This window comes from Silurus meridionalis, chromosome 3, assembly GCF_014805685.1.
Source record: "Silurus meridionalis isolate SWU-2019-XX chromosome 3, ASM1480568v1, whole genome shotgun sequence".
Lineage (NCBI taxonomy): Eukaryota > Metazoa > Chordata > Actinopteri > Siluriformes > Siluridae > Silurus > Silurus meridionalis.
This window is the reverse complement of record NC_060886.1, coordinates 10,719,522-10,738,255: the sequence shown is the minus strand read 5'-3', so window position 1 is coordinate 10,738,255 and position 18,734 is coordinate 10,719,522. Positions and strand designations below refer to the sequence as shown.

At 36.5% G+C, this 18,734-nt stretch overlaps 1 protein-coding gene across 1 annotated transcript in view; it reads left to right on the top strand.

The window, feature by feature from the left end:
• The first annotated feature begins 316 nt into the window (after positions 1 to 316).
• itgbl1 (integrin, beta-like 1) overlaps positions 317 to 18,734 on the top strand; it is a 59,968-nt gene continuing 41,550 nt past the window's right edge. The window contains exons 1-3 of the mRNA XM_046845013.1: positions 317 to 527; positions 3,238 to 3,440; positions 15,339 to 15,485. Of these exons, the coding sequence (XP_046700969.1) occupies positions 436 to 527; positions 3,238 to 3,440; positions 15,339 to 15,485 (442 nt within the window). The 5' untranslated portion in view covers positions 317 to 435. The remainder of the gene's footprint in view (positions 528 to 3,237; positions 3,441 to 15,338; positions 15,486 to 18,734) is intronic.

Sequence of the window (18,734 nt, the reverse complement as noted above, 5' to 3'; positions counted from 1 at the left end):
CTATGTGGTGCTTGCTTTTATTAACTGTCCTTTCAAACCCTATTTTCAGAGCACTTCTGCAGACTTTTGTAATAAAATCTTTAATAAAATTGCTTTTAAAAATAGCTAGCTGTTACTACTGTCTCATCGTGCAGTAATTGTGAAAGCAGGCAAAAAAAAATATATACTATTCACAACAGTTAAACAGTAGCAGTTGTGTGTACATTTCTTTAAATATTTGTGACACATAGCTGTACATTCTGTTGGAGTCCACCTCCTGTTTTCTGCAGCAAGAGTCAAATATAATCAAAGGCACTTGCATGGAGAGTGCTATTGGCCTCAGAAGAGTTGGAGCCGGTTTTGACCAGCCCGCTCTCTCTCTCTCTTTCTCTCTATTCAGGAAATGTGGAAATTCCTGAAGGCATTTTACTTTTGATTTCTTGTGTGGACCTAAACATGAATGCAGAGGCTCTGGTGAACTCCATCTTCGCTTCTTTACTTCTGATTTTACTCTTGGTCATTGAAGAAAGTTTACTGCAGTCACTAGGGTGAGTTAAGGAACTTTGTTTTACTCTTATCAGCTTAACCTTTCATCTACATTCTGCTGCCTTTTGGCTACAGTGAAAGAATGAAACTTTATAGCATACTGTAAGTCCTACTTTATGCAATAAGTACAGTATATACATTCTTCTGTACTTTTATTCTTAATTATTTAAAGCTGTTGCTGTAATATACAATTTAAAACAAATGTACTTTTGTAAAACTTTTTTTGACTGCATTTGTTTGCGCTTTCCACAACGAAAACAGTTTGTCTCTATGGTATAGTCAAATGTAGCAATAAAAGGATTTTAACTTGAATCATATTGTTATACGTACTTCCTTAGTGGTCTGGCAAAGGTTTATCCAGTGCTACAAAGAGTGTATATTGTTTTTTGTTTTGTTTTGTTTTCTCTTTTTAAACTTTCTTTTTCTTGCACGTTTACATTGCGGCACAATCAGAGTTGGTCTCAGACAAGCTAATTAACTATTTTCTAGTACTGTAGGAAGGTGAGCTTTGTTGCACAGCCTTAAGGAAGTCAGATAAGCCTACCACAGACATGCTGGATGAAGGCAAGCAGAATGGAATGCAGTGAATTATTTCCATCCGTTTATTCACAACAGGTGCGCATCAGTATTAAAGTCATAGATTCTGCAATGGACAAACAGTCAGCCAATGCTTTAGATACAGTGAGAATAGTGGAATAAGTTGAATGTGTATAGATTAAGCTGAGCTTCACAGTATTTAAATTTTTTTTTGTTCAATTTATTGTAGATGTCATTACAATAATAGAAATCGGCCCAAAACAAATATTGTCACTGGTATAAATTGGCACTGTGCTCTGGTTTCAGATTTCTTTTCTTGATAATGTAAAATGGCCAACTGACATAAAATAAAAACCTGTAAATTAATGACATAATGATAGGCAGCAATGTGTTTTCAATTAAATAACACAGTAAAAACCTTTGGCTTAAAGGAGCATATGATATAAGGCCAAGTGGTGAGTATTTCTTGATTATTTGATTTAATGAAAAAATAAATACATTTAAAAAATCTTGTTTTATCATGCAGTTTTTACTGTGGAACAATCTTGTGCAAAAATATATGCAATAGTATAATACAAGGATAACTTTCTGTCCTGGCTCAAAGCAATATGAATTGTAAATAATGTAAACTCCTTTTACTCCTTTTACATTTTACTTGAGTAAAAGTACAATGGCTTTTACCTTTAAATGTAAAGTATCCAAAGAAAAAAACTGGTTTATGAGATCTGATGAAAATTATGAAAAATGTATGCAATTTAATGTTCCATTCTTCTGCACATTCTATTTTCCATTAAGGGGTTTTCTACAGTTACGGTAGTGAGAGGACTCTAACTCTCTGTGGAAACTTTTACCAGAACTGTGGTTTTGTGAACTTGCAACAGGTTTTCATTTAACACAATATGCATTCACTTTGAAGCAGCAAGGAATGGTATGTTTTTCTGAAATATAGTGAAGTAAAATGGAAGATCTTACACATTGAAATGTCATAAAATAAGTTTCCCCAAACTAAACTCTAACTAAATTCAAACTAAAAGATATACCCAAGTACATTGTTATTCTTCACCACCGTCATGCTAGAAAGAAAATACATTCTAGCTAAATGTAACATGGAATGTAACACAATGAATGTAACACAAGAAACCAGCAAGAACCCAATGTTTGGGGAAAAAAAATGCAAAAAGAGTTTAAGAAAACAAAGTAAATCCCTCCTGTGTGAAAAACCATATACAATATGTAGTATAATACAATTATAGTACTATATATTATCATTACTACATGATAGGGAAGAAATCCATGTCACGCAATTCAATCATGGAGAGTACGGTTTACTGGTTCCATGATCATTCAGAAGGTTTATTCTAGACATTCCATTAGGGACAATTCTTTATTAAAAACAACATTACAGCAAAACAAAAACATTACAACAAAACAACATTGAAACTCTAACGGTTTAAAAAAAAATATTTCAGTGTGTCCTACAAGAAATGTAAATGATAAAAACATTGCTGTGTAAGATGCAAATGACTTAGCTTTTTGTCAGTATATAACATATAGAGGCATAGGGTATGATTATCCTTTTTCCTTTATTATACTGTGACCACCTTGATAGCAATATACCTTACAATACAGAATACTGCCCATATTAGTACTGTTGTTTAGTAGATCTTTTTGTAACTAAGGGATAACACAGGTTCTTCCATGACAAAAGATCAGACAGTCTCTATAGTATAATGTGTGTGTGATCATTTATAACCTTTCAACTCCTGTAAAAATGAACCATGCATTAAGTTCCTACTTATAGTGAAACAGTACACAATTACCATTGACCATTGAGGTTTGAGAGATCAACAGAGCTGAGATTTAAAATAAAAATCAATTTTATTTTTAATTATAAAACATGAAGCTGGATAGCATTTAAGGTAATATAGATTTAACCATGTTACTGTCTCCTCCATCCAGGCCCTGACCCCCTAGTCCTATAGAGAGCTCTTGCTTTTGCAGGAGGGCTTAACATTTATTGTTGTAATAATAACTACTCATTACCTGTAAGGTATTTGATGTAATATATAGTATTTACCCCACTTGAGCACACTATGTATAGGAGGGGAACACATGAGACTTGGGTTTTACATGCTACAGGTCAGAGAGATGAAGGAATGCTTGTGTATGTTCCAGGCAGGTGGGTGACAAATGTAAACTTTCCACCGATGCCTCTCTGAAAAGATGCCGTACGAGCGATGGCCTGATCTGCAGTGGAAGAGGAAAGTGTGAGTGTGGGGTCTGTATTTGCCAAGTCAGTGACCCGAAGATGTATTATGGGCCACGGTGTGAATGCCATGACTGGGTCTGTGCAACACATGATGGGAAGACCTGTGGTGGTAAGTACTATTGCAGACCATTACAAATGTCTACCATACGGCTTCGTTTTATGCTCGCACTGCCCTATCGTTAAACATCAGGGTCTAGTATGAGGTAAAAGAATGCCTAAGCTTATGAAAAGCTTTTGTCCAGCGTTGATGAAAGCTTTTGATCTTCTATTTGTCATTAGCTACATGGATCTTATTTCAATTTCACTGGGTTTTCTTTCACTCAAATACAAACCCTTTCAAGAGTGCCACATTTGATTTCTTTCTTTCTTTTTTTTTTTTTTTTGCATAGGAGCTATTGCATTTTAAAAATTCCGAGCTTTTAAAAGGCACTTTTACCTCTGGTTCTTATACTTAGCATTACCAGTGAATAGTGAGACCTTGTGCCATTTTAATATTTATCCTCAAATACAGTACATGTAACCCTACAGTCCATTAGGCTCATTAGCATGAATGCACTACCCTTTAAGACTGTAATCCTACCTACATGTCTGCCATTTACTGACAGAAAGCTGCTGACGACATTTGCAGAACGCCTTTTTTCAACTTTCGTCAGTTGAATTTTTCTCTGTTATATCAAAATCTTGTACCCTTTTCAACCCAGGAGTAAAATTCCTCCCTGTCAAAACCCTGCTTCTTTTCACCAATGCATCATTTTATTGTTATATGTAACTTCTCATGGCAGATTTAATTTGAGAATTTGTTATTCTTATTCTTTGTCATTTTACTCTCATTGTGTTAGTGTGTCATAGCAAACATCATGACCCTAGTATAATATTGAAGCCAGACCACCCTGATTAGTCAAAGCTTCAATTTTTCTGTTTTTGTATTCCCCTTTTAAAAAGTAACTCACTTGGCAGCTATTTAGAAAGAAAAAAAAAACACTCCAGAAATTTTGTTCCACCCACAGTTTTCTCTGTGGAACAGACCTGGTGCTAAAAGAACATTAATAGAGATGTGTGGCGACAGAGAGAGTGATTTATATGTGAAGACAGGTTGCGAGCCAGAGAAGAGCTCATTAACTTCACCTGGTCCTGAAAGCGAGGGCTGGGTGTCTGGCTGATAATAAGGTTTCATTCACAGTTGTGCAGCCTGCAAATGGACTCCACATATGGATCAGGACTTTTACAGTGTAGGTCAAGCCTAATGACTACCATTGCAGACGTCATTCTCTTTTTTCCCTAAAGCAGATGGCTGCTTTAATGCCTAGGATTTGTCTTGTGGAATTTCAGCGTCATTCTGCAGTTTTTGGTGCCTGCAAAAGAAATGTAATATATTTTAAAGCTTTCATAAATACTATAAGGTGAAGTCATGATGACAGTGGAAGTATATGTATACTTGTAATGGCAACTTACAAGACCACATACAGTATATAATTAATATGTGATTTTTGTTTAACAGTATGTTTATAGTCTTATTGCTTCTTTTGAACTACTAAGGGAATCTCCATCTGCTACATCAGTTACTGTAAGAAACATTTCCAGTATGAAGCATATATTTGCATTTTACAGTAATCTGCATTTTACAGTAGCACAAGATCAGGCTTTAATGTTTTCTTTTTTTTTTTACTTTAGGTTTATTTCAGATATTAGTGAGTAACCTGTACAAGACTGTACATGCAACATGTGTAATCTTGGACTGTGATTGTGCCCCCTGTATATAGAAAGTGTGTAAAGAGTTTGAAATCTGCATTTCATTTTGTGCTTGGAAGTTTTATACTGACAATAAAGATGAACTATAAATCAGCGGTGAGGAAACAGGCTGGGAAGTGCGCCAACTGGTTGTATCCCCCTTTACATGACCTAATTTCACTTCAGATCTGTTCTTGCTTTGTGGAGAAGACGTTCAACGTGGCAGTTTTTTTTCCCTTTCCCCTTCCATGCACTAGTTTACTGGGTTTGATGGTGACTCGACTGCTTCTGGCTCCAAGCATTCCTCTGTGCAAGACTTTTCCATCTGCTCAGCCTCTCCCTCTCTCCCTCACTTATGTGCAGTTCTCTCCGATGTGTAACACATGGTTCTTTCACACACAATCATGTCACCTAGGGGGCTGTATGAACTCCAGTCATCACATTAGATCTCATTAAACCTGTAAACAATGAATTTAATATTACTTTTATTTTCCAACATGCTTATTTCTTTATTTTGCATACTCAAAGATATTAGAGTCACATCTTTGGAAATGCAAAAATCATGAATTTTGTATATTTAAAAATATTCAGCAAAATTGTTTTATATTTTTGTATTTTCTGGTCCGGTCTTAGTCCGTAGCTGGAGTCTGTTTTTGTTTGGCTAAAGCCTGGTGTTCAGTGTATTTACTTAGGAATGCTCTGTGAGTTGTTCAAACAGGTGAAAAGTATTTATTACTAAACATCTGGCTGCAATTTCAAGACCAGCTTCAGAAGGCATCCGAAGTGTGAGAAAACTTTCAAACTGAAATTGGTTGATGACAGCACAGGTTTGATCTGTAAAGTGTGCCCTCTAACCTATTTGCTGCTTTTTATAATAAAGCTAAAGTCCTACAAAGTGAGCACATGACCAATCCAATATGATTTAAATGTTTTAATCCATTTTTTATAATTGGTAAAAAAGGTTTTACTGCTCCAAAAATTCAAAAATGAAAATCTCTAAAGTGTGATATAAAGGAGAGAAACAGTACACTGAATTTCAAAATACAAAAAAATGGCTCTTAAACCTGAAGTATTTCTGTGACATATATTTGCAATGAACAAAGCTTAATACAAAATTCTATGTATTAAATCATTTTTAAGTGATTACATTACTTGGCTCACACATGTACCAAGTAATCATTAGCCATATTGAATTACTGGGTAACCAAAACATGCAATCACAGGCTAATGACTGTTTTGATGGAAGGTGGGCTTAACTGGAGTAAAGGACTAGCAGAGAGTACATGCTGAGTTACAGATGTTGTATTGGGCAAAACCAGCCACTTAGTAATACAACTTTTTAAATATACTGCAAAGTGTGTTTATTTATGGCAGGATGCAAGTGTGTCAACTCAGCATGCATTTAATTAAGTTTTTTTTTTATTGATTATAATTAACTTTCATAGCCAAGATGAGCAAACTGAAGCCAAACAGAAGCCATACTAGAAAACAATAAAAGGAGCAACAAAAAATAAATAAAAAACAAAAAATAAATAAATTTTTAGCAAACATTTATCAACAATTTTTTTTATATAAATAAGGAATTAACACAGGACAGGCAATAACCCAATGATCCAACAGAGCCAAAAAAAAAAAAATTGCACTTGTGAAAACAAACAAAAGGGCCACAGGAATGCAATGTTCTGTTTATTGAGGAATGAATTAATGTCAAATCCATTGAAACAATTGCATTCCAGGTTCTATCAGGTTTACATTTTGAATGAATCATCTATGGGCATGTGATATTGTTGGACCTCAGAAAAGTTATGAATTTCATGTTGCATGTAAATGTGAAATTTAATGTGATCTCAGCGTAGACATGAGGATCTCTGACTCCCCTCATTAGCAGTGTGTGGTTTGGCTTGAGCACTGCACATGTCTGGTTGAGCTCAGCTGAGTTATTACCCCAGACAGGTGTCTCCCTCACACTCACAGCATAGCACAGCCCTTATGTGCAATCATTTTACGCTTCGCAACACCAAATGCGAGTAGAACAAGAGCAGAATAATTGCCTGGCTGAAATTCACCTTGTTTTATAACCGTAGTTAAACCAAGATTTATCAGAGGATAAAAAAATTATAGCACCATTTCTTTCTTTCTTTCTTTCTTTCTTTCTTTCTTTCTTTCTTTCTTTCTTTCTTTCTTTCTTTCTTTCTTTCTTTATTTCTTATCATTGCAATTTAATAAAGAAAACAAAACTAAGATTTTATACTAAATCAATCCATTACAAAAAATTACTGTAAGAAACATAAATAAAACTGTATATATTAATATACTATACATATTAATATATACCATTGTATTTATGTTTCTTTGTTTCTTACAGTAATTTATATATATATATATATATATATATATATATATATATATATATATATATATATATATATATATATATATATATATATATAGTACAGACCAAAAGTTGACTATGAAAATTGAAATGAAAATGAAAATGAGCTGGACCGCAGAGTGAAGGCAAAAGGGTCAACAAGTGCCAAGCATCTCTCGGGGAACTCCTTCAAGACTGTTGGAAGACCATTTCAGGTGACTACCTCTTGAAGCTCATCAAGAGAATGCCAAGAGTGTGCAAAGCTGTGCTACTTTGAAGAACCTAGAATATGACATTTTTCAGTTGTTTCACACTTTTTTGTTATGTATATAATTCCATATATAATTTCACATGTGTTAATTCATAGTTTTGATGCCTTCAGTGTGAATCTTGTGTCAGTGTGAAAATAAAGAAAACTCTTTGAATGAGAAGGTGTGTCCAAACTTTTGGTCTGTACTATATATATATATATATATATATATATATATATATATATATATATATATATATATATATATATATATATATATATTCTAACCAAGAATCAAAAATAGCTTTTTTTACCAAGTATGCTTACACACACAAGGAATTTGCAGTGCAATTCTTCTAGAATCAATTCAGTGGTTAGGACGCGGCGCTCTCAATGCTGCGGCCTGGGTTCGATCCCCGGTCAGGGAACCAACCCCAGCCACTTTCAGTGTCGGTCCCAAGCCCGGATAAAATGGGGAGGGTTGCGTTAGGAAGGGCATCCAACGTAAAACCTTGTGCCAAATCAAACGTGCGGAGGATCCGCTGTGGCGACCCCTAACAAGGGAGAAGCCGAAAGAAAGTTATATAGACTAAAGCACTGGGACACTTAGCTTTTTCAGCCATATGTGCTTCTTCCTTAATTTGTTTGTATATATAGTCTTTGGATGCAGTAGCATTCAATTTCCCCTTCACTTTAACCATACATGTTCAAGCATATCAATGCCCCCGAAGTGGGCTCCGTAAAGATATGGTTTATATGGGTTGTAGTGTAAAATCTTGAGTGGCTGTAGCGCTCTGAACTTAATGAATTGGAGGAATTGGAGCACTGACTGCACCCCAGGCCTCCTCACCTTAAATCAGAATGTAACATTAATAATGCCCTTTTGGATGGATGAGCTGAAATCTCTGAAAAACTGTGCAAATCTAGTAAAGCATCTTTCCAGAAGAATAGAGGTTATAATAAATTTGGCTAAATGTTGAATAGGATCTTAAAGCATATATGAATGTATGAATTTTCTGGTCAGGCATTTAAAAAAAATGTGTCTATACTGTCTATGTATACTGATCATTTCTGCTTTTGAAAGAACATGAAAATATATAATCAGGTTTGCTAACCAGATTTGTACTTGGATTTTTTGCTCACAATTTTTGGTGTAGATGTTTGTACAATGGAATTTAGACAGGAAAACTTGCAATTTGCATGCAGGTAGAGGTTCATCTAAGATTGACTTTTGTTTTTAAAAATGACCTTAAAAAAGGAACAGGAAACGGGTGTGAACACAAGTGTGCTCTAAATCAGTAGAGTGTGAGTGGTATAATGTGTGTGCTTGATTTGGTTCAGAACAAAAGTGGTGTCCAGTCTCTGAATGTGACAGCAAACCATTCAGAAAACCACTACACCCACACTGCACTACAAAAGAAATCCCCATATAAAATTAGATTATACAATCTGTTGTTATACAATCAAGTGTTTGTTCTGGTCAAGCATCAAGTTTGCATTAATATTTTTAAAACCAGTGCTAAGAACCAACTCTAGCAATGTCTTCATTTCATTTCCTCTCACTTAAACAAGCACGGCAGCTTTTCAAAGAGGATACCCATTAGCAACCAAGATGAATCACTGATCTGCAATTTGTCTGATGAGGATGTATGTCCTATAAATACTGTTCTCAGCTGGTCGGATGAGTCACCCGGTTCAGGGGTGTTGTTCTGCTGTCGTAGTCCGCAAGAACAACTCCTAGACACGCCAAACTCCTGGGGGATACTAGATAAATTACAGCCCCTGTGGCCCAGGCGTGTGGATATGGCGGACAGCGAGGCCCACGCTCTTCCTTTGAGCAGTGAGTGGGTGCCAATTAATGTCTAAGCGACCGGTTGTGTTGGTAGGCTCACGTGCTTGGCATGAATGATGCCTGAGAAAGTGTGCAATGACAGTGGGAGTAAAATTTTGAGCAAAATAGATGTTAAATATTAGTTCTTGTGTGGGCCACAATGACTGAAATGTGTGGCCTGTTTTTCAGTTCTCTAGAAAAATTAAATGCTCTATAATTAACGGTAATCAAGCTCAATAAGCAATGTCATATGATGACCAAAAGGATTTGACATTTTTGCAATTGTGCTAATTATACAATACAGTAGCATCAAAACCAAAATTACAAAGAAACTTGTAAAGCCCGATAAAGTAATGATAAAGCCTGATGAGAAATTGGTACCGATTGGCCAGACACAGGGACTGAGCTGGGAAGGATGTGCTGCAAGTTAGAGCAATAAAGGATGGAGATGAAAATGCATTGACTAGTGAGGAGAATGTGTTGAGAAGATGAAGGGAGTATTGTGAGCAGCTGATGAATGAGGAAAATAAGAGAGAGAGAAGGTTGGATGATGTGGAGATGGTAACACATTAAGTGAATAGGATTAGTAAGGAGAAACTGAGAGCAGTGATTAAGAGGATGAAGAGTGGAAAGTCGGTAGCACCAGATGACATACCAGTAGAAGCGTAAAACGGTTTAGGAGAGATGGCAGTGGAGTTTTTAACAAGATTGTTTAACAAAATTTTGGAAGGTGAGATGATGCCTGAGTAATGGAGATGGAGTCTGCTGGTACTGTTTTTTAAGAATAAGGGAGATGTGCAGACCTGCAGTAACTACAGGTAAATAAAACTGATCAGTCACACCATGAGGTTATGGGAAAGAGTAGTGGAAGAGAGAAGAGGTGACCATCTGTGAGCAACAATATGGTTTTATGATGAGGAAGAGCACCACAGATTCATTATTTGCTTTGAGAATGTTGATGAAGAAGTATAGAGAAGGTCAAAAGGAGTTGTATTGTGTGTATGTGGATTTAGAGAATGCGTACGACAGGGTGCTGAGAGAGAAGTTGTGGTATTGTATAGGGACATCAGGTGTGTCAGAGAAGTATGTGAGGGTGGTTCAGGACATGTATGAAGACAGTGTGACAGCAGTGAAGTTTGCAGTAGGAACAGCAGACTGGTTCAAGGTTGAGGTTGGACTGCTCAAGGATCGGCTCTGAGCCCTTTTCTGTTTGCAATGGTGATGGACAGGTTGACGGACGAGGTCAGACAGGAGTCTCTGTGAACTATGATGTTTGCGGATGATATTGTTATTTGTTGTGAGAGTAGTGAGAAGGTTGAGAAGAGCCTGAAGAGGCGGAGGTATGACAGGTGTTGGAGAGAATGAAAGTCAGTAGGAGTAAGACAGAGTACATGTGTGTGAATGAGAGGGTGGCAGTGGAGTGGTGCGGTTGCAGGGAGAAGAGGTGTGAAGGTGGAGGAGTTTAGGTACCTAGGGTCAACAGTGCAAAGTAATAAATAGTGTGTTAGAGAAGTGAAGAAAAGAATGCAGGCAGGGTGGAGTGGGTGGAGAAAAGTGGCAGGAGTGATTTGTGATAGAAGGGGATCTGCAAGAGTGAAAGGGAAAGTTTATAGGACTGTGGTGAGACCTGCGATGTTGTATGGTTAAGAGACAGTGGTATTGATTGAAAGACAGAAAGTGGGGCTGGAGGTAGCAGAGCTGAAGATGTCGAGAATTTCATTGGGAGTGACGAGGATGGACAGGATTAGAAATAAGTTTATTAGAGAAACAGCATATGTAGGACGTTTTGAAGACACGGTGAAAGAGGCGCGATTGAGATGGTTTGGACATGTGCAGAGGATGGACATAGGGTATATCGATAGAACAATGCTGAGGATGTAGTCACCAGGAAGGAGGAAAAGAGGAAGGCCAAGGAGGTGGTTTATGGATGTGGTGAGGGAAGACATGCAGGTAGTTGGTTTGAAAGAGGCAGATGTAGAGGACAGGGGGGTATGTAGACAGACATACCTGTGGTGACCTCTAATGGGAGAAGCCGAAAGAAGAAGAAGAAAGCATGATGGTAATGCTGTTATAGGAACACCCCAAAGTTGATTATTTCTCTTACACAACAGCAGTTTGGCAAGACTACCAATTTTGTATTAATCAAACAGCAATATGTCTTTTTTATCCAATACTACTGACTGTGTATTAAAAGCTACACACTTATTCCCTCACCAGCCTGTTTTACAAAGCACTGACACTGGATACACCTTCTTTCTAAATGAAGATCACTTCACAGAAAACTGTTTGTTAATGAGTGTGTGTCTAAGGTGGTTATTACTCTAGAAGAACATTGAGCGGTCTGCTTCGACTAATTATGATCAAATTCAACAGCACATGGTACAGCAAATATAATTCCCATAAGCTTTTTTTTTTAAATTTCTTCTTCCAGATAATTGTTTGAAGTAGAAAATACATTAAAATTTACAGCATTTGGCAGATGCCCTTATCCAGAGCTGCTTACATTTTTGTCATTTCATACAACTAAGCAGTTTATGGTTGAGCGCCTTGCACAAGAGCCCAGCAGCGGCACAAGCAGCGGCAGCTTGGTTGCCCTGGGATTTGAACTCACAACCTTTCGTTCAGAACGCAAGCATTTAAACACTGGGCAACCACTTTCATAATTTCTTTATATTTGTTTTGTATTTTACTGAATCCAAGATTAGCTCTAAAGCATTGAATGATTGCGAGAAGCAGCTAGGCCACTTCAGTAATGAGATCAAGGCTATTTGTTACTGACTGATTGATGGGCCTTTATAGAGATGTCAGATTTATCTAATGGATTAGAGTTCCAAATAATTGAAGATGCACTATATGCTTTGGATACAGACGAGGAGCAGAATTCACAAGTATATGCCGTAAACAGCGTATGTGCATATAACAAGTCACTGATATTTACTAATGTATTTTTTACAACATATGTTAGATATGCATATATATATAGATATGTGAAATATAAGAGTTAAAATGTATGCATCCTACCAGGGTCTGGAATGATGTTTTAAGTTTTCATTAAGGTTCAAGTGTTCCTAATACAAAGCTCTTCTCTGTTAGTAAAAAAAATATCCAATATAGATTTTTTTTAATTTTATAAAATAATAAAACCCAACAAAATAGTTCTATTCTTTTTATGTTTATATACTATTGAGCACTTTCATTTTTGCTTTGGTAAAGCATTTTCAATTATATTAATAAATACCACATTTTCTTGACCGATACTAATGTCAATACCAGAACCTTGATTATTGGCCAATGACAAAACCCATTCAATAAATATTATTATCTTTTTCTCATAAGGCACTTTATGTAATATTTGAAAGAAAGAAAAAAAAGCTAAAAACATCATACAAATCAACAGCATTTTCTCATTCAGTTCATCTTTTCCACACAAAAAGTACTCGCAAAACAAATATAATGACATTAATAATTCATGATATAATAAAAAAAAATATAGTAATGTTATTTTTGTTACAGGATTCATGGTAACTCATTCATCTAACTATCAGCCTGGTAGTGAACTTGGTTTTTGGATCTGTGCCATCCTCTAATACAGAACATTCTTTATGAATAATGAATGATTGCATTTATTTTTCAAAAAATTGCTTCCATTTGTCCTACACTGTTTTTTTAAGCCAGCACACTGTATTTCTTCTTCAGCCATGCATTAACACATAAATTATGTTAAGTGTCCACTTATAATATATATAATTAACTAAACTGACAGCCTGTAGTGCTACATTAAAGATGTGAAGATCACTGAAGTCCATTAGGTCCCACTAAATCACCATTATGCCATCGACCATTAACACAAGGTCATCATCAGAGACAACCAAGCACATAAGAACCATAAAACATGTCAAGAATCACCTGTTAAAACCATCCATTACTGTAAGTTACTACATCATATTACAAAAAGAAATTCTGAAGTATCATTATTAACTATTTGAAAAGCAACAGAAATCAATAAAAGCCACCAACAGGATTTGCGAAGTGCAAGAGCAAGATGGTGCATTCTGCTCTTGAGCTCAGAGTCATGTTGCATTATGGAGGCAAATGTGGAGTGTGTGATTAAAGAAGGGCTTTTGATTATGTGAGATTAGGCTCGTTATTTATTTTATTTTTTTCCATTAAATTGTTTCAAGCTTTTAGGGGCATCAAAGCACATTGACATTGGTTGCCCAAGCATGCAGGATACACATGAACCAAAGCTAGCTCAACCTGAGCTCCACATTAACGTGCAACAGAGGCTTGGAGTCGTTCCGTTTTTTTTGTCTTAACCTTGGAAGGAGAAGAAATGCATTTCAGGAGGCATTCATTTTCATTATGTGTTTGCATAATTCATAATGCAATCTACAGAGCAAGCACTGAAGCCACAAAATATACTCAGAAGCATAATGCCAAAAAGAAGGCAAAATTAACCACTCAGAATAATAGTAATATAATAGCCATTATTATTATTATTTATTATTTTAAGTATTGTTATTATAAGAATACATGTACAGCTACATTCCTAACACAGTACTGTTCACTAATGATTTACAAGTTATGTTATCGGTATATAATAGTAGATATATTACTTTGGTAACGGTTATATAAAACACACATATTTCACACATTTACACAATGCTACTATTTGCACTTCTGGCAGATGCACTTTGTGGCTAAGGACCTGTACTATTTGATGACAAATGAAGTTATGTTTATGCATATCTCTATCTGTGTACTCTACATGCACACTATCTGCTTTTTTAGGTATATAATCAGCAGCCTTGGGAGTGTGAAATGAGGTTTTCTGAGCTGACACTTTTGAAAAAGAATTGCCTACACAATAAAATACTGAAAATTAAGTTTGTGTTGTTATGGTTCTATCTTAAGACATTACTCCCAGAGATAGTGATTGTTTATACACAGCAATATGTAAGGTTACATTCAAACACAAACACATTTGTTTATTTTAAAGGGTTGTACTTTTTTTTTTTCATAGACTCAGCATGGGACTCAAATTGCAAAATTTATATGTGCCAAGAGAAGCCTTTACAGTACATTTAAATCCAAATTTTACCCACACTTTGGCTAGATATTCAATCCTGGATTTTTTTTATTATTATTTACAATTTATTATATATTTACAATTGCACACACTTTGTTTACGGCAAGTCAGTTAAGGTTATTGTGTTGTATACCCTATTTGTTTTATTCACTTTATTAAATATAACCACAGTTTTGTAACTTTAAGTAAATTTGCTTAGTTCATTCATAAACCAAAAAAAAAAAAAGTATAATTACATTGTATTTATACATGTTAACCCAAGTATATAAAATTATTAATTTGTATGAATAATGTATATGGCAATCTGAAATCAATAAAGTAAGAATTGGATGGACCTACACACTCACTCACAATCACACTCACACTCACACACACACACACACACACACACACACACACACACACACACATACACACAGAGAGAGAGAGAAATAGGTTTTCCCTAGTAAAGCACAGTAAAGCTTAAAAGAAAGGAGTAGTGTTATTGGCTTGTACATCAACAGCTACTCCAAATGCTTAACAAATCAGAAACCTATCACAATATCGATCTCAGAGCTCAGATGTGACCCAAGGACATAATGTCAGTCTCCACCCAGCCATTTCATTTTCCATGTGAGATTTAGGAATTTACCTTCTATTCCAAATAATCAATAGCTATAAAGTTATAGCTATAAAGTTTGTGTTTGTGTGTGTGTGTGTGTGTGTGTGTGTGTGTGTGTGTGTGGTTTGTCATTGCAGGTCATGGAACATGTGACTGCGGTAAGTGCATCTGTGATGATGAGTGGTTTGGAGAAGCCTGTCAGTACCAGGAGAATTGCAAGCTGTCCCAGCAAAAAAGCAAAGACCTTTGCCGCAACGCTCAGGGACTGGTGTGCTCCAAAGCAGGTGAGAGAGAAAGAGAGAGAGAGAGAGAGAGAGAGAGAGAGAGAGAGAGAGAGAGAGAGAGATTACACATATAGCTTAAGCTAGCATATATCTGAGCTAGGGATGCTTTTCATCATTTATTAGAATTATAATTATTAATAACATCAGTAATAATAAGAATTCAATATGTAAAACAAACATTATACATACAAAAATATTGGAACAATTGACTTTTTCTGCCATATGTAGTTTTTCCTTAATGTGTTGCCACAAAGTTGTAGGCATCAATACAGTATGTCTTGGGATGCACTAGCATTAAATTTTCCCTACACTTGAACTAGGAGACCTAAACCTATTCCAGATTCCCTGTGCACTCAGTAAGCTTCATGAAATTATTGTTAACATGGGTTAACCTGCCTTCTCACCCTACATTGGTACCTGATGTGGCTGAATGAGCACAATTCTCCACAATTAAACTCCATATTCTAGTGAAACATCTTCCCAGAAGATCAGAGATTATTATTGCAGCAAATAGGGATTAAATGTGGAATGGGCTGTTTAAAAAGCACATACAAATCTTATAGTCAGCGGTCCACACACTTTTGACCATAAAGTGTAATGTAATGCTGTAAATTTGAAGTATTGTCATAAATTGTACTCTTTATGACAATACTTCAAATTTACAGCATTACATTACACTTTTGACCATAAAGTGTAATGTAATGCTGTAAATTTGAAGTATTGTCATAAATTGTACTCTTTGTGTATTGTTTAATAGAGACAGGGAACCCTTTATACAAACGTTGCTTAAAACAATCCTCTATGCAAAATGAGCAACATTTTAGGTTTACACATAACCTCTAGGCAGAAGAACCAGGTTATGGGATAAACGTTTTAAAGATAGGATTTATGATTATATCTTTTTTTTTAAATAGCTTGCAAAGCACTAACTTCAAAACAGCATCAAACCTTTATTGATATATTTTGATAATTTAAATCAGGTATCAGGGGCTTTTTGCTGTATTCTTTGCATGTTGTTGCCAAATGTGAAGAGTTAATGGACAGGCAATGTGAAGGTAATTTATTCAAACAGCTGGTGATTATGAAAGTTACACCTAATGTTACTGTTAAAATTTGACAAGTCTAAGAATCACATAAACTGTGCAATTCCAAAGCTGTCATCAAAGCCTGTATAATTCCTGTCAAATCCTCAAGACCTTTATAATCCCCATGTGTGCTTTTCTTGTCTGCACAATATGTATTTAAACATCAACTGCTGAGCCTTCTTTTTCTTTTTAAAAATAGAAAAGTATTATAATCTTGAAAGAACACCTTTAAATTTATCACAAAAAAAAGTTATGTTAATAGAAGGAAAACATTGAATCATTGGGAATATTTTTAGTACAGTGGAACCCGGTTATCTCGCCCTCGGTTATCTCGACAACCCTATTAAGTCGACGTTTTTGAAGTGGAACCGCCAAATTCTCGCTTTGTCTAGGCATTTTTTATTGGTTATGTCGACTTTTTTTATGTCGCCGAACCCTGATATCTCGAGCACAAGGGGGGAAAATTTGCCATTTAACGTCGGTTATCTCGGTGCAGCCGCAGAAGAACTCATGAAGTGGCAGAAAAATCAAGCCTTACAGCTGCTACAGGTGTTGTATTGTATACTGGTGAATCTCTGCTGTTAGTTAGTGCACATATGCCTTTTGTTGTTAAATGTTATGCAATGAACGGGAGGCGAAACACGGAACGTGTGATGACCAGCAAAAGCATAGAATGAACACTGGCAGGATCGGGGGGAATCCGCGATGCGCTTGGGAAGAAAAGCGTAGCCGTTGAGAGAGTGCCGGTGGGAAGACACGTACCGGGATACGCATGAGCGATAACAACGACCGCCGTGAACCAACATATACCAACAATAACGGACAGTGAGAGTGTGGAAGTTTAAATAGGAGCTGGTGATGATGCTAAACGAGCACCATATGTGCGCGATTGAAGCCGAGAGCTTCAGAAAGCGGCGGCACCTGCCACGCTGAAGGGGCACGAAGGGGCGTGGCAGGTGGATTCCTGACAGATAAACATGTTCTGTATGTATTTTTATAGCATGCCTTCATCAAACAAATCGCGGCAACGCTGTTGTGTAAAAAACCCTTCAAAAACACGTGCATGCACATTTTCATTTATTAACGCACATCATGTACATAAAGAAAAATTTCAAGCACGTTAATATATTGCCGCCATATTGATTTTCGTTTATCTCGATCATCAGTTACCTCGATGCTTTTTGGCGACCCCCTAGGACATCGACATAACCGGGTTCCACTGTACAATTATTTTCGCCTGTTATTCTGAAGGGTGCCAATACTTATGAAATCGGCACCCTGTATGGCCTGAATGAACAGATACATAATTATTTGTTAAGGGGTTCTTGTGTGATCACAAATGCTTTGGGTCCATTGTATACATCAAAAGATTACAGTGATTCATATGCTGCCTTTTCATACACAAAAAATGTACAATAACACACTTTTGTGATTAAACATCTTTCTTCTTCTTCTTCTTTCGGCTGCTCCCATTAGGGGTCGCCACAGCGGATCATCCGTCTCCATACCACCCTGTCCTCTACATCTGCCTCTTTCACACCAACTACCTGCATGTCTTCCCTCACCACATCCATGAACCTCCTCCTTGGCCTTCCTCTTTTCCTCCTACTTGGTGGCTCCATCCTTAGCATTCTCCTACAAATATAATTCATGTCCCTTCTCTGCACATGTCCAAAACATCTCAATCTCGACCTTACAGTCTCCAATCTCCTTCAGGTTGCATCTCCTGCATAGCACATAGTCCACCTGTGTGCACCTTCCTCCACTCCTATACGTCACCCTATGAACCTCCTTCTTCTTAAAATACGTGTTCACCACTGCCATTTCCATCCTTTTAGCAAAATCTACCACCATCTGCCCTTCCACATTCCTCTCCTTAAAACCATACCTACCCATCACCTCCTCATCACCTCTGTTCCCTTCACCTACATGCCCATTAAAGTCATGCCCCAATCACCAATCGTTCTTGTCTAGGTACACCATCTACCACGTCATCTAATTCACTCCAGAATCTTTCCTTTTCCTCCATCTCACAGCCAACTTGTGGAGCATAGGCACTGATGACATTTATCATCATCCTTCAACTTCCACCTTCACGATCATCACCCTATCAAACTCTCTTCACCTCCACTACACTCTTACTGTACTCTTCCTTCAGAATCAC